Here is a 23,850-nt window from a genome sequence, read left to right as displayed (position 1 = left end):
TGATTGGACCCCACTGGACCCTAGCTGCCCAGCCTGGGGATGGGAGCCAGCTGGAGTCGGTTCCTGTTTCCCAACCAGTCACTGACGTTTTTCCCCCTGGGGTGCCTTGGCTCTCCCTGCTGGCTCAGGTGTTGTGGAGAAAGCCTGGGCTAGGAGTGGTCCACACAGACTGTGGGACTCTGGGGAAGGTAGTGCTGTCTCATCTTTGGGGATGCTCTGAATGGCAACTGTACCATCCCAAAGCACTGGGGCAAGGCCTGGCTCTCCCAGACCCTCCTGCCTGGCATATTTGCTGTGGGCCTCACTCACAGGACCCTTAGCCTGGATTCCCTATGGGTGCTCACTTTTCCCATCTCCTAGGTCCTATCTCCCCATCAGAAACATGTTTCTTCATCAGCCCTGGATGACGTACATCACAGGACCCAGTAGGGGTTCAACACACAGAGATTCCCTCCCAACCCACCCTGACGACTCCTGCAAACCCACCACCTCTCTGCAGGCATCCCTGACCCCAAGCTTTCATCTCCATGGCCATGGGCCCCTGGTTAGTGTGCTCAACTGTCAGGAAGCTGAAATGTGTGGGGGAGAGGTGGGAGAAAGCAGGAGAAGTGAAGAAGGCTGGGCATATTGGCACACTGTCTGTAATCCCAGTGCTTTAGGAGGCAGATGTGGGAGGATCACTTCAAGCAAGGAATTCAACACTGGCCTGGTCAACATAGTGAGATCCCATCTCTACAAAAAATGTTTAAAAACTAGCTGGGTGTAGTGGAGTGTGCCTGTGGCCTCAGTTACTTGGGAGACTGATGTGGGAGGATTGCTTGAGCCAGGTGAGGCTGTAGTGAGCCGTTTGAGCTGTTTCATGCTGAGCTGTTTCATGCCGCTGCACTCCAGCCTGGGGTGACAGACAAAGACTCTGTCTCACAAACAGAAGCGGGAAAGAAACAGCATGAAATCAAGAGGTGCCAGTGTCTGAAAGGTCTGGGTGCTATCTGACACCAGTAAATATCAGGTGCCCACCTATGGCCCTGGCCTCCATTCCTGGCCCTGGCACTTACACAGGTCCTTGTGGACACCTGGATGCAGATGTGTTGGCCCCCGTACTCCTCTCAGAAGTGGTAAACCGCAGTGGTCAAAGCAGTTCTCAGGCATACGTTTTTGGGCTATCATTTTTACACACAGGTACATCTGTGACCCCCACCCCTCTCCAGGAGCCCCTGACACTGTCTGGGGTCTGAGCTGAGCCGTTTGAGCTGGGATGGGCAGTGTCCACCTCCAGAAATCAGGCCAGTCCTGCAGAAGGCAGGTCCCCAGTTTCTTCTTCATTCAACAAGTATGTATTGACAGCCCACCATATGCTGTTGCTGAGTGCAGCCTCCTCTCCTTAAAAGTAAATCAGGGCTGGGCATGGTGGCTCACGCCTGTAATCCCAACACTGTGGGAGGCCAAGGCAGGTGGATCACGAGGTCAGGAGATCGAGACCATCCTGGCTAAGCATGGTGAAATCCTGTCTCTACTAAAAATACAAAAAATTAGCCGGGTGTTGCAGCGTGCACCTGCAGTCCCAGCTACTCGGGAGGCTGAGGCAGGAGAATGGTGTGAACCCGGGAGGCGGAGCTTGCAGTGAGCCGAGATCACGCCACCGCACTCCAGCCTGGGCGACAGAGCGAGACTCCATCTCAAAAAAAAAAAAGAATAAATCAGATCTCCTCAACCCTCTTCCAGGATGCTCCTTTCCTGCATCCCTGTATTCCAACTCCCACCCCAAACCAAGAAATATTCATAAAGCAAGGGTCTGCCTCAGATAAGAGCTGTAGTCCGGAGAGAGACCCCTGAACAGGCTACAGATTTTGTTGATTCTGCCTCCCACATGCCCAGTGTTCCAGTCCCCTCTCTTTGGGGGCCCAGGCCTTGACATCTCTGGCAGCTCATAATATAACAATGGTCACCCCATACTGGATACTTACCATGTACCAGGGATATGATGCTAAACATTCATAGGATGGTTTTAATTCTTATAACACTTCTGGGGTAGAAACTATCCTCATTTTACAGATGAGGACATTGAAATTCTGAAGCCTACATAAACTGACCACAGTTACATGGCTGATAAACAGCAGAGCCTAGATTCAGACTGAAGCTCACCCACCTGGGTGGAGGGCAGAGGCAACGCTTGCCCTTGAGGGGTGGGAATTTGGGAAACCCTTGCAGGGGAGGCCAGGCCAGGGCAGTGTTCATCCTTTCCAGGTGAGGTCTGGGCCCCATGGCACCCTCTGCTGGCCATAAACACACCCCCACACCAGCTGAGGCGGCCATGTTCCTAGCACCCCAACGACCACTCAGGCTCCCACAACGTGCATCAGCAGCCACAGCCTGAGACAAGGATTTCCTCACAGCTCGTCTGAAATTCCTCCCTGGCCCTTGCTGCCCCATGACTGAGGTGGGAATAAGGTGCAGAGGGGGATGCCTTGGCTGCTCAGAGGCACTGAGCCGTGGCACCCCCGCCCATCAGGGATCCAGGGTGTCTCGACCGTTGACCAGGGCGGGGGCTTGGTGCAGGTGAACATGGCCCCTGCAGGGCTTCTTTTCTTAGGCCCCAAGGCAGACACAGTCCCCCTCTTTTCTCAGGCTTCTCCCTCACAGCCCAGCAGGAGGAATTTCTAGGATTTGGCTCCAGGGCCCCAGACTGGAGCTTGGGAGGAAGGACCACAGGAAATAAACTAGGCCCTACTGGGGCTGTGGTTCCACTCCTCCATGCCCTTACAGCCTGGTTCCTGGGTGGGGTCACTCCTGGCCCGGACACCATCCATTCCCTCATCCACTCCATAACCGTCTGCTGTGACCAGCAGGGAGTGGGTGGGGGCACAAGAGTCTAAGGAAAAGGACAGAAAAGACATCAACTGCAGTCAACAGTGCTCTGAGTCTGAGAAGAGGTTTTCTTGGTCAGAGAAGATCCTTGCAGAAGGAATTGGGGCAAAAAGTAGGCTTTGAGGGAGCAACAGATAAGGTCCAATGTTTCACTCCTTTGATAACCTCAACCAGTGCTGAGGCTTTAAATTCCATCTCGCTCTGAGGACTCCCCCACCCCGCCTCTAAGCTGCAGCTTTGTATATCCATGCTGCCAGCCCGGCCCCTGCCTTGAATGCCTGCTGAGCATCTCACACTGCACAAGTCCAAAAAGAATTGCTGATTTCTCCCCTCAAGTCTGCTCCCCATGTGGTCCTGCCTCTTAGCTAACAGTAACTTGTCAATCTAGTAAGTAGATCTTACTTGCTTGGGCCCAAATCTCAGGGGTCGTTTCTCTCTCTCTCTCTGCTCCTCTACATCTAACCCATCAGCAAATACTGTTGGCTCCACTTTCAGAACGTAATGAGGATCCAACCACTTCTCACCTCCTTCGCTGTCACTCCCCAGGAACCACCTTACTAGTTTATTTGCACCTACTCTTTCCTCCACAGTTTATCCTCAACACAGCAGCTAGGGGGATTCCAGATGTGCTCCTCCCTCTGCTCACAAACCTGCAATGGCTCCCATCTCACCCAAGATGAAAGCCACAGCCACTTCAGTCACCTCAAGGCCCCACACAATCTGAACTCTTCAGCGTTCTGACCTCATCTGCTGGCCCTACCCAGGACCTCTGCACCTGCGGTGCTCTGCCTGGAGGTTCGTTCCTACTCCAGGTATTCATAAGGCTTAGTCTCTGCGTGTTAGGTAAGGCTTCCCCAACTGTCCTGTATGAAATAGTTATCCTCTCCCTCAACAGAACTCCTATCCTTTTTCTCCATAGTACCTGTCACCTCCTGACATACTACATTTGTGTTCCTTGTCTGTCTACTCCAACTGGAACACAGCTCCATGACGGCAGGGTTTTTTCTTTTTTGGTTACTGCTATATCCCAAGCACCTGGAGTAGTGCCTAGCACATAAATGATGTTCAATAAGTGAATGAGTTAACAAAGTGCCAAGGAGCAAGGGTGGCAGAGCTCTCCCAGGCCGGGCTGGGGCAATAACTGGGAAGCCCCTATTCTCTGAGGCACTGATCTCCTTTCAGCCTCTCCAGTACACTGCCCTCTCCCATCTTCCTGTAGGCTGTTTCCTCCAGCTCTGTCCCACCCTCCCATTCTTCAGGTCTCAGCTTCAGTGTCATTTCTTCAGAGAAGTCTCCCAGACACCCTTGGACTAAGTTAAGGTCTACTCCGTGCCCTCCAGACACTTAGAGATGTTAGCTGCTCACAAACTGAGCACCAGGCTTATCGGCTCTTGATTGCCTCATCTGGACAGCTGTGGATTAAATTAAGTGATTCATATTCATAAATTGTTTAACAGGAATCAGCCAATAATGGTCAGGCAATATTGCCACAATTACAGTGGATACTCAGACATTTGTTGTTTGTGACAGAAGGGCAGCACACCAGAAATCATGATTAAGTCAAAAATCACAGCCGGAATCAGCCCTGGGAAATGCTGGGGAACCACTGCTCACATTTTAAACATTCCTGTTCCCGGTGACTTCAGCTCCTTCAAGTCCTAGTGGGCCTGGCCAACATATCCCCGGCTAGTATCCCACAGGCTGGGTGGATTTTGGGGTGTGGGGCGGGGGCTGGACCTCCCGTGTGGTTGGACCAGCAGCATCCATGAGAGTTTGCAAGAAATGCGGCATCTTGCTCCCTTCCCTAAGACCTGTTAAATCAGAATCCGCATTTTCACACATTCAAGATTGGAAAGCATTTCCCCAGATCAGAGTGTCTCAGAACTAAGGGCTAAAAAGGATATATATAGGTATTTTTTAAGTTTCAGGTTCTGGTTTCTATACTAATACATCTTCAGTCAGTCACGCTGACTGGCCAGAATCCATTCTCTGAACACCCTTGACCACCAAACTCACACATATTCTCTCCTATCTCTAAGCAGTCTTGCCTGCTCCTTCCCCGTTTCCAAAATCTGGGGCTGCCTTGAGTGCCCTCAGTACCTATCCTCTTGGCAACCAGACAGGGCTGGGCACCAGGTGATGTCAGAGAAATGGCTGGTCACAGCAAGCAGGTGGCCTTCTCAGGAACCTGCGTGAGAAGAGCCTGAGGGAGGGACCTTCTCAGGAACAGGGTGGGAAACACCCTGATACAACCTGGGCTGAGGTACAGAGGAGACTTGAGAGTGCCTGTTTGCTCTGCCAGAAGGGCTGGGCCCAGACCACTGCAATTGCTTCCCTGCCATCTCCCAGACTCAGCTGAGAGCCCCCTCCCTGTCACCCAGCCCCCGTGGGAATGGCTCAGGCCAGGAGCTGCCATCAAACTAGCTCCTTTCTCCCAGGGCCTAGTGACTCCTTGACAGGTTACAGCCCCAAAGACAAACAGATTCTGCCAAGCAAATAACTGTTCAGCAGTGGGGGTGTTGGGGAAGGCCTAGAAGTGGGTCTGAAGTTGCCAGAAGACCCAGGTGAAGTGGGGGGTGGACTCCCTGCAGAGAACAGCCAGCTGTGGGCACCTGGAAGGAAGCAGGGTGCAGGCACACTGTCACGGGTGAGGGCACTCACCCCAGGGGTCTCTGGGCCAGTCTCCCAGGCTATTTCACTCTGGGCTCTGTATCAGGGTGCTCCCTGAGAAAGAAGAGTCTTGCATTCAGGCCCTTGGGGCAGGGAACCAAACAATGCTTGCTGGCTGATCAGTGCTAACTTGGCTGGTATTTATTTGTGCTGGAGATACAGTAGTGATCAACAGAGGCATGGCACCCTGGTGACCTACAGGTCATTTGGAGGCAGGTGCCTTACCTTCCTGGGCACCAGAAAGCACAGGAGATCCCATTATAAACCCAGGACTAATTTCCCAAACATATGATGAACCTCAGGGTCTCAGTTTTCCCATCTGCAAAAGGGAAAGGCCCAGAGACCAAACAGTACACATCACAGAGCCATTATGGGGCCACACAAGTTTACAGGAGGCTTGAGGGTTCAATAAAACTCACCAACACACATGAAAACAGCTTTTTTTTTTTTTTTTGGTGTGTGTGTTAATTTAATCATACAAATATTCATTTATACAATAAGGAAAAACCTCCTCATCTTTATCTCCTCCTAGGCACCATAAGGCCCCACCACAAACATCCAGCTGGCTTTCTACACACACCACTGTCCAGGTGGGAAGGGCAGCCACTGCTGCTCCTGCATTCACCCAAGGAAACAAAGGAAAGGTGCGGTGAGGCGGGGTGGGTGGGGAATCAGCTTGCACTTCTGAGCCCTGGCAACCCTATCATCCTCTCCTGCTGGGCTCAGATTGAATTTGGGGAGGTATTTATTCTCATGCCCATTTCCCACCATGACCACCCTCAGGCCACACCAGCTGTTTGGTGAGGTTCTCTCCAGGCTGGAAGTAACTTTGATGGGCTTAAGGTTACAGCCAGTCCTTATGGGGGAGAGAAGGCTGACTGCTTCTTGCAGAAAAAACGCCCCAAATTCAACTGTCCTCATGGCAAAAAGAAAAAAGGCATGCACACGTGCACATCCATCCACACACACACACCTCACTCCATGCACACTGACAGATTCTTCCCAAGTCTGAACCCCTCTGTCTCCCCAACTGGGTTCAGACATCTAACCATGGTGTCTGCCTCACCTCCTGGGTGCCACACGCAGGTGGTCCTGCCCAGAGGTAGCCTGCCACATGGTGAAGATTCTAAGAGGAGCAGGGACTATTGGGGCTGAGAGGTAGCCACTACCGCCCCACTAGGCAGGGGAGCAGAGAGGGGCTCTAGGCATTGCTCTGAACCCATACCAGTGAGGAGAGAGAGAATGAAAGATACTGATACCCTCCCTGGGCTGGGGAAGCCATGGGCCCCTCTGCCTGCACTCCATGACTTGCACTTACTCTGGCCCTCTGCAAGGAGCTCACCTCACCTCCAAGGATGTGCACATAAATGGTTTGTTCTTGGGAAGGGAGACAAGGTGCTTGGGATGTTTAACTTGCCGAGTGTGGTTGCCTAGAAGCAAGAGGAAGAGCAAGACGACTCTGGCAGACCCAGACCCACTGATGGTGGCCCATGAAGCCCCTGCTGGGAAACTGGGAAGGGGCACCCAGTGTTGGGCGGATGAGGAAGTCAGGAAAGCAGGGGTTGTGAAGCCTCCCACAATCCTGCCAGGGACAGTGGAGATGTGCTGCTTCAAGGCTTCTAAGCAGTAAGAACAGCTGGGCATGCATGGGGTGCAGGGAGGCAGTGTCTCAGGAGACTGGTACCAGCAGCAGCAGTCTGGGCCTAATGAGGCCCTCAGACAAAAAGCCATCCTGAGGCCTGTGGCACGGGCACCTGGCAGAGACTTCCCTCTGCTCTGCTAGGGAATGGAACACTCCCATGCACACAGGAAGTAGGTGCTCCAGAGTAAGCTCTAGTCGAGTCCCAGACCCAGCTGCACCACGCTTCTCAGCAGGCTGGCTCCACCCACCCCTAGGGCTTCTCCAGTGGAATAAAGTTTATGCCCCCTTTTATTTTGGGGGGGGTTGGGGAGGTGAAGAGGGAATTTCACACAAGCTTTTCTCCCACAATCAAGCTTTAAAAAAACAACAGTCTCAGAAGAGGATGAGGAGGAACAAACAACACACATTTTTTGGAACTCAGACACCCAGACAGAAACAGGCAGGCAGACCCTCACCCACACCCAGGCTATATGACTCCTTGCAGCCACTCATCACCTGGTCTCCCTGCCTGTCTCATACCCTCACCCACCACCCAGCTGGATGAGGGTGTGGTAACAGGCAGGTGACCCTGCAACAGCACCCTGGATCCATATCCCTGGCTCTCAAACCAACTAAGACTTGAGGGAAGGAGGGGGGTGAGAAGAGAAGAGGGACTTTGCATATTCTTGTATCTTTGGCAGACAGCTGTTCTAGCCTGGTTCAAGCTTCCCATGGAGATATCCACATCTCAACCTGCTCAGAATCCACAGGATGCCAGGGGGGCCACCTGCCTGAGTGAGCAGCCAGCCAATCAGCCTCTTGCTTCAGCTGGGCTGCCACTTGCCCACCGCCCAGCCAATAACCTAGCATCCTGGCAGGGAGGCAGGGCTGTGGAGGTCCTCTCACTCCCATCTAAATGTGGTCTCCAAGATCAAGTAGTCAGTGGCTGGCCCTTCCCCATGACAAATTCCCCTTTTGGGGCTGTATTTTCCAACCTCTACAGCTCAGCCTCCACTAACAGGTTGTGAAAATATCACAGAGGACAACTGAAGGGAAACAGGGAAAGGAGTTGTGTGACAACAGAGAAGCATGGGCCACCTTCAAGCTTGCCTGCTGCACACCTGCTGGTGAGTTGCACCAACACCCGTGCGTGCACACGTGGTGCATACGTATAACCAGCACAGAGGCACTGTTCCCAGAGCAAATGGGAAGCTACTGCATGAAGAATCCAAAAGAGCAGTAAGCATGATGGCATTTCTCTCTGCCAAGAGAAACATGGAAGAAAAGCAATCTGAATTGTTACAAGGGTGTGCAGAAGGACACCTCTCGGGCTTAGAAAATCCCACGTCACCCGAGATCTATCCTCAAGGCCTCCTCTCCTGGCCACACAGGGAAGTTTGGTCTTCAGAGAGGTTCTGATGCTAACAAGCCACAGGGTTGATGAATACAAATGTCAAAGGTGTAAATCAACAGAAGATTAAGAGAAAAGAGGAGGAAAAGGGTGATAACTCATTGGCTGATGCCATTAAAAACAAATGGGGTCAGAGACTTCTGGAGTCATGTGGCACGGCAGATGTACTCCTGTAGCACTGATCCGCAGAGTCCTCAAACATGCCACGCCAACTTTTCACCTGAATCTCTTCCAGAGCAAGCACTATTCTATAAAGAATATGTTACCCCTTATTTAAAAAAAGAAAAGTGGGGAAAGAGGGAAAAAAATTAACATGTGCTCAAAACTACAACCTCTCTGTAGGCAAAATAATTTTTGTTTAAAAAGATGGCTTTTTTTCCCCCATTTTAAACCTTTTCCCCCTTCCTGAGTGACCTAATGACTTGTTAGACTGATGCCTATAACAAAACCCAAAGTGGCTGCATGGATTTCTTCTTGGTAGCCTCAACACCATTCCTGTGATTCAGCATTCACACATGCATACTGAGTTTACTCAAAACTAGTCTGTTCTGCTTCTTCCTCTTCTTCCCGGATGAGAGGGGGTCAGAGCCAGGGGTCTGTGCGATGTGGTCTGCAATCCAGAGGAACCCCTTGCCCTAACCCCCCAAAGTCAGGCCTTCTGTCTTTTGTTAATTTTTCTTCTTGCTGACACCCGTTTAAGACTGGCCGAAGGGGTAAGGCCCATGGAGCCCCTGGAAGAGAGTGAAGATAGTCAGTGATGGTAGACATAGCAGTGCAACTTGACAACCAAACCAAGTGCAAGAATCTCTGGTTCCCAGTGAGTCACAAGGAAGCCCCAATCCACAGACAAGGCCTGAGGGCCTTTGCCATACCAAACCTCAGCAGGTCAAAGATTAGTACATTTCAAGTTGCTAAGTTTCTCACTGAATCACACCATCCAAAGAGAGGGGACAGTAGAGAGACAACTCCCCAATCTTTCAGATGGTCGATCAGTCAGTGCCAACCTTCCTTCACCCAGGCCACAAAGCTTTCCTATTTTCTTCTTGACAAAAGTGTCTCAACCACTCTGCTAAAGATCCTTATATGCCATTCTATGCACCTTAACTTCAGATGTAAGGCTACTGCTAGCTAACAACACATGTATCAGCAAAAACACAGAAACAGCAACTATTTATTTAGCACCTAGGTCCCAGGCACAGTACTAGGGGCTAATCCTACATTGCCTTTAATCCTCACCTCTGCCCTAAAAGCCAGGTGAGTATTATAACACCTGTTTCACTGATACCCATTTTACTGCAGAGACTAAGACTTGTTCAAGGTCATGTGGTTAGGCCAAGTGCGGTGGCTCACGCCTATAATCCCAGGACCTCGTAAGGCCAAGGTAGGAGGATCACTTGACCCCAGGAGCTCGAGACTAGCCTGGACAACGTAGTCAGAACCCATGCCTATAAAATTTTTTTAAAAAATTAGCCAGGCATGGTGGCACATGTCTATGGTCCCAGCTACTTGGGAGGCTGAGGTGGGAAGATCACTTGAACCTGGAAGGTCGAAGCTGCAATAAGCCATGATTACGCGACTGCACCACTCCAGGCTGGGCAACAGAGCGAAATCCTGTCTCAGTTATTTTTCTTTTTTTGAGACGGAATCTTGCTCTGTCGTCCCGGCTGGAGTGCAGTGGTGAGATCTCGGCTTACTGCAAGCTCCGCCTCCCAGGTTCACACCATTCTCCTGCCTCAGCCTCCTGTGTAGCTGGGACTACAGGCGCCCGCCAACATGCCCCGCTAATCTTTTGTATTTTTAGTAGAGATGGGGTTTCACCGTGTTAGCCAGGATGGTCTCGATCTCCCGACCTCGTGATCCGCCCGTCGGCCTCCCAAAGTGCTGGGATTACAGGTGTGAGACAGCCAATCTTGTCTCATTTTTTTAAAAAAAATCACGTGGTAAGAGGCAGAGCCAAGATTCAAAACCAAATCTGATGGACTGCAGTATTACTTCTCCCCAAACTAACTCTCCCTTGCCACATGATAAGGTTTATTCCAACTTGCCAAAGGCACTTTCTATGCTGCTTGGCTGAGCGGAAGAAGCTTCACAGTCTTGCTTCCCCTCATAAGAATGAGACATCAAGATACGCCAACATCAAAAGCAGCTGCACGAACCATGAACATGCTGGACCATGACGTGTGCTTCCTCCCCAATCCCTGCTTTCTGTTTTTCCATATAAAGCCTCCCAAAACCAGAAGTACGTCTCTAGTTGCTTGGTGGTATCACTAAACTAAACAAAAAATCCTGAGATGATTTGGGGAACGGACAGGCCAACACCAATGGGGCATCCACTACGTGCCAGGTGCTACCGTAGCACCTAACACGTTCTCTTTAACCCTCACAAAGATCCAAGGAGACAAGTATGGTCTCAAAGCTCAGAGAGGTGAGGCAACCTGATTAAGGGAACAGCACTGGTGAGGGAAGCGGCTGGCATTTGCCAAAATGCCACATGGTTGTCAGCCCGAGCCAACCATGCCTCTAGCAGACGAGCTATGGCTCCAACCATCTCAGCAGCCACAGCATCCACTCACTCAAGCAAGTGTGGGCTGGGGCAGCAAAGGGCTCTCAGATTCCATTTTGCAAGGCCTAGTAGGAGGGTCACATATATCAGAGGTATCAAGTTGGTGCAAAAGTAATTGCAGTTTTTGCCATTATTTTTATTTTTTTTCGAGACAGAGTCAAGTGCTGGGATTACAGGCATGAGCCACCACGTCTGGCTTTTGCCATTACTTTTAATGGCAAAAAACGCACTAACTTTTGCACCAACCTAATAGAAAGTAAAGCAGCTTAAAACAAGCTGCCCTGACTCAGCAGCTCCCAACAACAATCATTCATCTGGAACTACCCAAGAAAAGCAACAAAAGCTTCAATTCCCTGAAGGGTTAGAACCAATACAATGCTCGAATGTCTCTGTGCAGGAAAAAAAATGCACCGCAAAAAGAAAACCTGGCTAGGTATGGTTGCTTATGTCTACAATGCCAGCACTTTGGGAGGCCGAGGCGGGAGAAGTGCTTGAGGTGAGGAGTTGGGAGAACAGTGTGGGTAACACAGTGTGACTCCATCTCCACATGCAATTTTTTGCATGGCTGGAGTCCCAGATACTCAGGAGGCTGAGGCCGGAGGATCACTTGAGCCCAGGAGGTCGAGGCTGCAGTGAGCTATGATCATGCCACTGTACTTCAGCCTGGGAGACAGAGTAAGACCTTCTCTTTTAAAAATAAAACAAAGTCACAGGTTCTGAGGGTTAGGAAAAAAATAATACATTTAATAAAGAAAAGAGAAAACTCAAAAAACAAACAGCATGTTTCCTATGAAATATTTACTCCTTTACCCTAAATGTAACTGCTTTCCAGTTCAAAGCTCTACACACTTCATGTGGGCCTTTATAAAGCAAGTACTGGCCTTATGATTTGTCTAGAATCCTTGAAGAAGGGAGTTTATGACTTTGCCAAAAAGCTATTGTACATTCCCACTTAACAGATAAATAAAGCAGGTTCTATGCAGCCGGCAGCAAGAGGAATAAAGACATGTGCATTTTCAGATTTTCGTTTGAGTGCCCTGGCCCTCAGACCATTCAGTGTGGTATTTAACTAGTTTAGATTATGGTTACTGTTGATCCTCTATCTACTGATGTTCCATGCCTTTTATGAAGAAAAATGCTACCTAATTCTCTTTTACCCAGTGAACTACGTATTAGAGTTGCTATTAAGTGGAACAGAAAAATGGTTTGATGAACAAGCTCTATTTTCCTTACCCCCAAATTAATTACCATCACTTCAAGGAAGAGAGAGGGTGCCGACTCTATTTGGAACCTATTTTACAATCTAGACTCCCCACATGCAGGATCATAGGTGTCTCATGTGGATCACAGAACACAGGCAACATGACACCAGCTGTAGAGGAAAAACCTGGCAAAGATTCCAAGAACAGTTTGCCTGGGGAGTCCTATGGCAGTAGGCCAAGTGGGAAGACCATGGCGGTACCTTCTGGATGGAGGTACTTTCAAAATGGGAGGCCCATCCACGTTTCAGATTCCACTGGAGTTCTTTTTTTTTTTTGAGACGGAGTCTCGCTCTGTCGCCCAGGCTGGAGTGCAGTGGCGCGATCTCAGCTCACTGCAAGCTCCGCCTCCCGGGTTCACGCTATTCTCCTGCCTCAGCCTCCCGAATAGCTGGGACTACAGGCGCCCGCCACCTCGCCCGGCTAGTTTTTTGTATTTTTAGTAGAGATGGGGTTTCACTGTGTTAGCCAGGATGGTCTCGATCTCCTGACCTCGTGATCCGCCCGTCTCAGCCTCCCAAAGTGCTGGGATTACAGGCTTGAGCCACCACTCCTGGCCTCCACTGGAGTTCTAAGACCTGGTGTAACGGGTTCTGGTAGCCAACGACAATCCCAGCCTAAAAGTAGGATTTGGCAATACAGGTAACATTCACTCTCTTCTGGGGCCTAGCAACTCTTCAACTTTTATCTGCAGTAAAAGCAGACGCCGAATATTTTAGCTAACCTGGAATCAATGAAATACCTCCTGTTACACTTGTACCACTACTAATAAGGAAAATAGATCAAAGGGCAGATGCATTAGATGGTACCACAGAACCCTGAATTCAACTTTGACTCAAGCAAAAATTGAAGCCATCATCCTGATTATAAAACCCAGTGAGGCCAGGCGTGGTGGCTCTCTACTAAAAAATACAAAAAATTAGCCAGGCGTGGTGGCGGTCGCCTGTAGTCCCAGCTACTTGGGAGGCTGAGGCAGAAGAATGGCGTGAACCCAGGAGGTCGAGCTTGCAGTGAGCTGAGATTGCGCCACAACACTCCAGCCTGGGTGACAGAGCAAGACTCTGTCTCAAAACAAAAACAAAAACAAAAACAAAAAACCCAGTGAGCTTGATGCAGAAAGCCACTCCCCTCTAGGAAGAATCATGTCCTATCACATAGGGACTAGCAGCAAGACTGATTTATCCACGCTAATGGAGGCTATAAATACTCAAACCCAGAAAAAAACTCTGGTATCTGACTCCAGGTCTAAAGGCCAGTTGCCCAGGGCATACACTATTTACACAGAAATGGGTTTCCAAAGGCTACACTGAACAGCCCCACATCTGCTAGGGGATATGAAACTGTTCAGGTCCATAGGGGCTGAGGTGTTGCTTGTTTTGCCTCAGCTTTCTCTAAGCTTTCACTGACCAGCTATCATAGGAATGAGCATGGGGACCTAAGTGCAACTTGGCTAGAGAGCAGGCAAGCCTTCTTAAAGCACAGAGGCTCCACAGGTTCCACAGTCATTAGCTAAGGCAGCAACGCCTCCTGCTCGCCAGTGTTGGGAAACAGACTTTTGCCTTAGGCCAGCTGAATGATTACAATAGTCGGGCCAAGTCCTGAACTGCATCTCCACAATGCAATAATAACTACTGCAAGCCATTATCTGGCTAATTTCCTAAAATTAAAAAAATTTTTTTTTGGTTGGGGGGGTGGGGGGGGGAGCGGTCCTCGCTATGTTGCCCAGGCTGGTCTTGAACTCCTGGCCTCAAATCATTTTCCCACTTTGGCTAAGTGCTGTAATTACAGGCATGAGCCACTGTGCTCAGCTCTAAAATATTGTTAGAGAACATTCACAGACATAAAGATGAGCTCAGTCTCATCCTTAACAATCTCCTAAAAGGAAAATTTAAGATCTAGTACTTACAATCCTGCCCTCAAAGCAAACCTAAAAATAACTGTCTCTCTGATTTGTTTTACACAATCATTTATAGTTGTGTCTGTCGAATAGTAAGAATCACTCCTAGCCAGTGACTTGGTTATCACTTATCTTATGTGAGAGTAAACCTGCAATATCTTAGAGTCCTTCCTAAAATTATACAGAAGTCAAAATAACCTTTCCAAAAAGGAGTACTAAAAAAAGTGTCACTGATAGAAAACATTAACTGTATGCCAAAGTACTAAAAAACAGGCAATCGTTCTATTTCAGTTAGATTTTTTTTTTAACCTGTATTCACCTCTTTTCATCAGTAGGCAGGGCAGTGCTATCAGAAGAGTAGGCTGCCCTTCTATGAGGACAGAAGCTGTTCCTGATACTTATTTCTGCCTTGCACACAGTAGACTCAAGTAAAATGAATGAATGAATTATGAAATACACTGACTGGTGAGTCAGCCCGTTTTTCAACATTCCAGGAAAAAAAAGAAGGCTGAAATTGCTAATGAAAAAAAGGGTATCTCGTTGAGAGATTTTTGCGTTACTCTTTCTCTATATGAAAGCTTGTTGTTTAGGTATCACCACAACACAGGATTTTCACATACCTGTCTTTATTTTGCTTTTATTTGTGATTTGATTTAAATAAATAAGAAGGTTCACACAGGTTAATAAAAAGACAAGCAGGTTTGCTGTATGGCTGAGAAATAATATGCTCTCTTGGTGTATACTGATGGCATTATCAGATAACACCATGAGGACCCTCCTCCTCCTCATTTCCTGGGTCAGTCCTGGTCAGTGCTTCTCCTGCCTAGTGCTCCTTTTGTATCAGTTACGTACACTGAATGCAAACACAGAAGAATACAGGGTTTAGTACTAAGTCCTGTCCTGATTGTGTACTGCAAACATTGTGTGGTGAGGCCCTGCTCACAGGCCTGGCTTGGCTGGCGAGGGCCAGAAACTGACTAGGCCCTGATCAAACCCATTAGTCTCTCATTAACTAGAAATAAAATTAAGTCTGTACTGGAGTAATGAGCAGGGCAATGAGCACTCTCTCAGGAATGTACAAACCAGGGCCCTTTCCTTAGTGCCTTCTGACTACCTCCGGGAGGCTTGCTGGTGGCATAGCAGGGCCACATCAGCATGAGAGAAGGACTTCTGTAGATGATTTAACATTGGTCTCGCTCTATTGCCCAGGCTGGAGTGCACAGGCACAATCTCGACTCACTGCAACCTCTACCTCCTGGGTTTAAGTAAGTGATTCTCCTGCCCAGGCTGGAGTGCACAGGCGTGATCTTGACTCACTGCAACCTTCACCTCCTGGGTTCAAGCAATTCTCCTGCCTCAGCCTCCCAAGTAGCCAGGACTACAGGTACCATCATGCCCAGCTAGTTTTTGTAGTTTTAGTAGAGATGGGATTTCATCACGTTGGCCAGGCTGGTTTAGAACTCCGCATCTCAGGTGATCCACCCACCTCAGCCTCCCAAAAGTGCTGGGATTACAGGTGTGAGCCACCACACATGGCCTGTTCAAGTCACTTTCATGTGACGGTCTCCCAAAATTCAAAGATGTATTTGATGCACTGGCTGAGAATGAGCGTGAGAACCAGTCAAAGAATGGGAAAAAACCCTACTTTTATGCTCAAGGGCTGATGACAAGGCAAGCTCAGTTCAACCAGGCCTTCCGATTGTGCTGAAACATTTAACTCAGTTATTAGTGTGCTGAATGTATTTTTAAAGCTCTTTATTTTTTTTATTTGCCTCTGTAATAGTTTTTCTGTTGCTCTTAACGTATCTCTACAGTCCTGTTGGGGAACTTCTCACCTACCCATTTATCCTCCCTTCACCCATTCATCCAACCCTTCATCATCTATCCCTCCATCCTTCCTCTATCATCCATCCTTCCATACCTCATCCTTCCATACACCCTCCCTGTCATCCATCCTCCTATCCATCCAAAGTCCCCCATGGCAAAAGGCAACTCCCACAGCCTTCACCCACCCCTACTCCCCTTACAAATTTTTTAAAAACCATGAAGAATAAAACTCAAACATAATTGTGAATGAAAACACATTATTCAAAGTTTCTACATGGAGGTAGAGGATCCTAGCTGTATGTGACTTCCCCTTTTAGTAAAGATTTCAGAAAAAAGCTATTTGTGATTCAGAATTCTAGCTCCAAAGATCTGATGTAATAGCAAGTGTGCTAGAATCCAAGTGGGATGCTGTTATACAGAACTCTTTCATGGTCATCGCCTAGGGTAGAGGAAATTCCTAAAAAGGAAGAAAGAATCAGTAAGAGTCTCACTGAGGAGGACACCCACATGAGAGAAGCTTATTCAAGTTCCCAGTCATGTAGCCACCCTGCTAGGACACAGGGTGAGGCTGCCGGTCCAACTTTCTCTCAGAATTTCCATTCAAGTTCCTGTAACTTTCTGTCAACTACCCTTTCCTTACAAGCCATCATCTCCACTGTGTGTCTTACAATTAATTGACAGGCATCAGCTCCCATAATGGCTGGTGGATTAAGGGAAGAGAATAAGCTGTCTCTCTCCTTCTTGGTTCCTTTCAGCTATATTTGGTTTTGTCTTGCCACTCCCCTACTCAAAAGCATTGCTGGCACTCTCTCCTTTCATATTAAATGTTAACTCTCCTTTGCTTGGCTTTTAAAGGTCTTCCTCCAAAATGCACCCCACCCTCTTTAAGCACACCTCACTCACCACGGCCAAGCTGGCCAGTGTCCTGTGAACACACCCTGCCTGTGGTTGCCTCTGAGCCTTCCTGCATGTGGTTCTTCTTCCCTCCAATTCAGTTTGAATCCATCCTCCATCAAGGGATCACTTTCCTGATTACTCCAAGCCTTATTGCTTTGGCCGTCCCCAAATTCCTATGATCACTTAAAAGTCAACTAGAACTCAACATACTTGATCTTCACTGGCTCTTCTTCTTTCCTATGGATTAGTCACATCTATGTTATCAGATAGTAAATTCTTTGAAGATAGGAATTAGTGGCTGAGCACCCAGGAGACCTCACTTACTGACTGAAAAAATATCAGTCAATATTATTGACTGCATAATATCAGTCAATATTATTGATTGTGTAAAGCAAACGGGTTTAACTGGCCCTTAGGCAGTGAAATCACAGCAAAAAGTTCAAGACCCTCAAACCTTTGCAGGGGAACACCCACAGCTCTAAGGAAGCTCCCATTTTTCCTGAGATACAACAGTTCTTAACCTTACATTTTGTTCTGGTCCTGCTGGAATACAATTAAAGCAGATTTAGCTGAGAACAAGTCATTTGAAACCTGAGCATCTATACCAGGAGCCATTCTTACACTTTTGAATTATACTTTATCTGTTTGAACCAATAATTTCACTAGTCCTACTTTGAGAACTTTCATCAGAAATTAAAATGCTGAATTCAGAGTATGGGGAAGAGAATGAGCCCTAATAGCCAAAATAAAATATGCTGGCAATCTTGGGAACATTAGCTCTGCTTCAGCTACAAGAGTGCATAGCATTAGAACAATCTAAAACAATGCTCAGAGCCCAAAGCAAATAAAATAGAGCTGGACAGCTTGGAAGCTACTGAGGTACAAAAAGGAAAGTTCCTGGAGATACTTTTTATTCTCAGATAGTAATGTTACAAACAACAAAAGACATTTGCTAAGGCCCATAGTGTTTGCTTAATTTATTTAAAAAATGCACACAACATTCATGCCAATGTAAACACCAGTAAGGCTGGGAGGGCTTTACTGGCTCTTCTGGGTTTTCAAAAGAGAATCATCAAAATATTAAGCCCAGAGTCTCCTGGCAAGTCCCTTCTGGTACAGAGTGTGCTAATCTGCCAGCCAACTGCGACAGGTCTCTTGGTTGCTCTGTGTTGCTTCCTACCGGCCTCACATTCTTTTGCAGTTCCTACAAATGAACGAAGAGGTCTCTACGACCTGACACTAAGTGTATAAACTACCTCCAGAGAATAGCCAACAAACTTCACTTGCCAACAAACCTCATTGTAGTGTGGTCTAGAACATCAGACTCAAACTGGATCCCCGGGTTCCAGCCTGCAGCCCACCTTCAATTTGCTGTGTGAATGTGAGCAAGTTACTTATAATACTTCCCTATTATTTTTTCAAATGAGGATTATAACTATGAAAGTCACAAGTGTGTTGTGAATGAAGAATAAGAATAAAAGCAGTAAAGATACTATGGATAGTATGAAATGGTTTACATGTTAGATAGATAGTGTTAAGCTCAGTCCTTGGACCTCTAATTATGCCAGAGGTTCACCAGTGGGGGAATTTTGCCCCCCCAGGGCACATCTGGCAATGTCAAGAAACATTTCTGGTTGTTACACTGTGGGGAGGGAGGGCGGTACTATTGGCATCTAGCAGGTAAAAGGCCAGGAATGCTGCTAACCACTGTACAACGCGTAAGACACATATACCCTTGCCTTGTTAAAAAAAAAAAAAAAAAAAAAAGAGACTTAACTGGCCCAAAATGTCAACAGTCTTAGTCAGCTAAGAAACGCTAACCTCTCATCATTTAGGGAATCACATTCAGTCTTATAGCATTTAGATGCCATCCATGTGACATAACTCTCAAATTTATACCTCCACCTAGACTTCTCTCCTACACTCTATATTCAACTTGGAAATGCAACAGCCCACTTGACACCTCCATTTAGATGTTTATATAAATATCCAACGTATCCAAAATGGTACCCTGATCTCTTCCCCACTTCTACCGCATCCTTTCCCCTCTCCATTGATGACACCTCCATCCCTCTAACTGCTCAGGCCAAAAACCCTGGTGTTATCCTTTATTCTCTCTGACATCCCCTTCCAACCTATTAGCAAATCCTGTTAGCTCTAGCTACACGATATAGATCCAGACATGGACCACTTCTCTCATCTCTACTGCCACCAGCCTGATCTGAACCACTCTTACTCTTTGCCTGGATGACTGCATTAACTTCCCTCTTGGCCTCCTGTTCCTACCCTTGCCCTGTATTTACTATACAAGAGCCAGAGTGCTCCTTTTACAGCATTAAGTCACACATATTACCCCTCTATTGAAAACCTTTTAAGGCTCACCTTTACCCTCAGAGCAAAAGCCCAAAACTTTATAAGGACCCACAAAATGCTCCACGATCTGGTCTCTGTCCCCTGATTTCATCTCCTTCTACTCTCCCTCTTGTGGTTCTGCTCCAGGCACTGGCCTCCCTGCTATCCCTTGAACACACCAGGCAAACTTCCACTTCAGGGCTTGCACTGGTTGTCCTCTGCCTAAAATATTCTTTCTCCATATAGGCTTTACAGAAACAAAACTCGACTTTAAAGGAACTGTAGGACAGCCCTTAACGTATGTTCTAATTCTAAAATACTCAGTACATTCAAAGAGAGATTTTTAATTTGTCCCAGAAAAATAAGACTCCAGAGACTGTATCTTGTGGCCACTATCAAGGAATATAGACAGGTTTGGTTTTTGTGTGTATGACATCAAAAATACAGATCTGCTGTAACAAGAGTGAGTTAATGAAAATCTCAATGCCAACAAAAACCTGAACCCAAGTGACTATGAAGGTTTCTAGGGAATCTTTTCCCTTCTTGGAGGCTAGAGAGAAAGCAATAGCTTGTGGGGAGAAGAGGTTTAATAGTAAAGTCACATAATATTTGGTCAACAATTGCCTTGATCCTCATTTAAAATGTAGCTGTACGTTACAGAAAGCCCACAACTGTTGGCCCAGCTAATAAAAATGTGCACTTGAACACTGCAATTGGGAAGCAACACAGTGCAATGTTAAGAGAACAGAGCACGCTTAGCAGTCAAAATAACTGCTTTTGTTGGTATCCTGGTCTTATCACCCCGGTACACGACATTAGGCAAATCACTGAACCAGTCTCCATAAGTAAAGGAGTGATAATAACAACACTTTTATCATGGTACTGTTTGTGGACTACATGAAGTAATGCATGCCAAGCACTGAGCCTATTGTCTCTGGGGAATAACAACTGGAGGCTGGGAAGCAGGGAGGTGACTGGTGTTTTTTGCCATAAGCTTTGTAGAACTACTTGGTTCCTTAAACTACGTACACTGATAAATTTTAATAATAAAAATTAAATTTAAAAAAGTCCTCAGCACAGCGCCTGGTGCGTAAGTGCTCAATCAATGATAGTTTTACAGCTCTGATTAATATACTTTCATTGGCATGAGAATAGTGTGTTCTTACTACCTGTTCCTTGCCAGAGGGCCAAGTGACACCGATTTTCCATCTAGCTTCTCTTTGAACCATCTTTGAACCTTTCATGGAGAGGATCTGCATGTGAGAATGAAGACAATTCTAGGGTTTCATGGCAGTGGGAAGGTTACACTGGTGCCCTCTTAATGCCTCACATAAGCACTAGCCCAGTTGAGGACACCAACTACCTGCCTTCTGATCAACCTACCTGGGCAAATGTTGGTTCCAATTCCACGAAGCCACCCCAAACCCTTCCCTAATTATTACGTTAAACTTTTTGGCCATTTCAAAGTAGATAATAGATCCACAAGCCATTACATTGCCAGGCCCATAGAACAAAAGATCTGCCTTTTCCAAACCTCCTCCAGCAGCCCCCACTACTGTTTCTAAACCCTCACCTGGATGGAGAGAAAAGAACTCTTCTATGCCTTAGTCAACACAGATAGCAGCAGGTGAGAAAAAGAGCTGATTTCTGATGTAACAGAAGCAGACCGAGTCCTGCTAGCTCCAGATACAAAATGCTTTACAGGATGACTGTCAAGAGAGGAAAGGGGTGGGGGTGGGGGAAGAGAATAAGCACAAAAGCAAGCCAGCAAGCACGAGCGCGCGAGCAGATGGCACTTGGCAGGGCTGGCTCTGGAGGAGCGGGATGAACCTCCCCACAAAGATAATAATAAGTTTCTCCTTCTGAACCAGCATTTGATGGAAGTAATAACAGTGGCTCAGACTGTAATCCAGTTTAAAGGGGGAATATATGACATATACCAGCCTCAAACACTTTTTTTTTTTTTTGAAGAAAGGACAAACACAATATAAGAGCCATATTTCAAGAAACAAAATAAGTGAATTTGGGGTCCTCTTCAGCTCCCAGTGTAAATCATTACTCCTGTAGTGAAAGAAAGCAAAGCATGCAGCTGTCCTAAAGAACAGCCCCTCGATTCTGCCAGCCATACTCTTATTCCCAGCTGTCCTGAATCAGGCCATTTGGGGTCTTACTGCCCTGTAAAGGCCTTCTTAGAAAACAGTGAAATCTTAAAAATTACTGGCATATAAGAAAAAGGTGTACATAACTTTAACAGGGCTTTTATTTCTCTTTCCACACCTCTGTGAATTGTTCTTCATCAGTTTTGCACTGTCCAAACAGAAGCTACTCTGGCCCCCCAGAGATGAGTCACAGTGCTAGAATTCACAGCAAGGTTAGCCTTGAGTCAACAGAGTGAGCACCCATCCTACTCTGACTTGATCGTCAGAAGCTCTTCAGCTAATCACATAACAAGGGATAATTAAAACACTTTCTAGCCTTCACCAGTACTTGATCTCACTGTTCACCTGGGACAGACAGTTCAGTCACAACTGAGCTGACAATAAGGCCAGCCAATTTCTAACAAAAGCAGGGAGCCAGATTTATGAATCTTTGAGGTGAGTCAGCATATACTTACTTTTCTGACTCCTTCTGACAGCTCCCCACAGGGAGAAACCCCTTTGGGTTGTGGGATGCAGCTAGGGCAGGCGTTCCCCCCAGGGACGGAGCACTGAGTTCAGGGAGCTTACAATGACTCAAGAACAGCTGGGAAGGACTCCAGGGTGTCCAGTTCCTGGCACTGACAGATGTGCCATTCTGTTGACATATCCACCCAGTCCTCATAGTGCAGGTGCCTAAAGCAATCTTTTACCTTCATCCTACCAACCTTAGCAAGTTAAATTGTAACTATGGAGGCAGCAGGAAACTATCTGCCTGCTAAAACTGTGGTCATAGGCTTCCAGAGCATCACGTTCTTTCCCAGACTTGATGGCAAGCAGGGACTTCTCTGGAGATAATCAGATCTATTGCCAACTCAGTGATCCCTGACACTAGCACCTCAGGCACCCCTCCTACCTGGCTGATAAAGATGGCACCTGAGCCAGGCACGGTGGCTCATGCCTGTAATCCTAGCACTTTGGGAGGCTGAGGTGGGCAGATCACCTGAGGTCAGGAGTTCGAAACCAGCCTGGCCAACATGGTGAAACTCTATCTCTACTAAAAATACAAAAAATTAGCTGGGCATGGTGGTGTGTGCCTGTAATCCCAGCTACTCAAGAGACTGAGGCAGAAGAATCGCTTGAACTCAGGAGGCGAAGGTTGCAGTGAGCCGAGATCGTGCCACTGTACTCCAGCCTGGGCAACAGAGCACAACTCCTGTCTCAAAAGACAAACAAACAAACAACAACAACAAAATGGCACCTGGGCTGAACTGAAAACACTTCCCAATTCCAGAGCCCCAAAGGCCTCTTTCTTCCTCTCCACTCATTCACAAATAAAAGGGTGCTAATTTACTATGAACACCACATGGCTTGGGTACCTTGAGTGTAAAAATACTTTTATCTTTTTTATCAACCAGAATAAGAAGTCACTACTTTAAAGACCCAGCAAACACTGGAGCTCTTCAAAAGATGCCATAGTCAATGATCAGATTATATAAGGGTTGTGTATCTTATTTAAACTCCTCTTCATTCACACCTTGATACTACTGGTCACCAACTCAATGCAAGCTTTCCCCCAACACAACCTCCAGCCCAACAGCAGGATCTAGGGAAAGCTCAGGTTCACCTACCATCAAACACCCTTTAGTAATGTGGCACCTGGACTTGAATTCCAGCTCTACCTCTCACTGGCTGTGTGATACTAGGCAAGTTACTTAGCCAGCTAAGCTTTCGTTTCCTCATCCAAAAATGAGATGATATATGTAACGTATCATCTTTACATCTTTGTTTCCTCATCTAAAAATGAGATGATACATATAAAGTACTTGGTAGCACGCCTAGCCCATACAAATAGTTAAAAAATAACTCTGCTATACACCTGATCTCATCACTTCGTCAGGTATACACTTCAGAACCTCAAGCATGCCTGCCTTTATAAATAAATAAATTACATATTATCAAGCCAAATATAAATGTTTAGGATTATCTCTGCATTTAAGGCTCACATTTAGCAAAGATTTATGATAGATGTCCACTCATATTTATGACAGATGTCCTCCATTTAACCAATTCTTTTCAACGTCAATTTGTATAATTATTTAATCCCTACTCATCAAAAAAACACACTGCAACCAACTGAACCTATCTCCCATTGTCCATCACCCATACCTCGCGACTGCAGGCCCCTTACTCGCTCTGCCCTTGGCACTTCAACTGTTCTCCATGTCCTTGCTGTCTGTCCATCTTTCCAAGTCTCACCCCTCTGAAAAGCCCTTTCCTTCAACTCCATCTCCACTTCATCTCCGCTTCTCTAACTCTTACTGCACCCTTTCAGCCATTACACACAACATAG

General features: G+C 47.1%; 1 protein-coding gene across 2 annotated transcripts in view; it reads right to left on the bottom strand.

Moving 5' to 3' along the window:
* Positions 1–5,973: 5,973 nt before the first annotated feature.
* The window catches only part of ILRUN (inflammation and lipid regulator with UBA-like and NBR1-like domains), a 114,314-nt gene continuing 96,437 nt past the window's right edge, over positions 5,974–23,850 (bottom strand). For both annotated transcript variants that reach the window (XM_023212565.2, XM_023212564.3), the window contains one exon: positions 5,974–9,298. In XM_023212565.2, coding sequence (XP_023068333.1) covers positions 9,263–9,298 — 36 coding nt within the window. In that variant the 3' untranslated portion in view covers positions 5,974–9,262. The remainder of the gene's footprint in view (positions 9,299–23,850) is intronic.

Source organism: Piliocolobus tephrosceles, chromosome 5 (assembly GCF_002776525.5).
Source record: "Piliocolobus tephrosceles isolate RC106 chromosome 5, ASM277652v3, whole genome shotgun sequence".
Lineage (NCBI taxonomy): Eukaryota > Metazoa > Chordata > Mammalia > Primates > Cercopithecidae > Piliocolobus > Piliocolobus tephrosceles.
The sequence above is the reverse complement of the archived record's forward strand: the minus strand, read 5'-3'. Positions and strand labels throughout refer to the sequence as shown.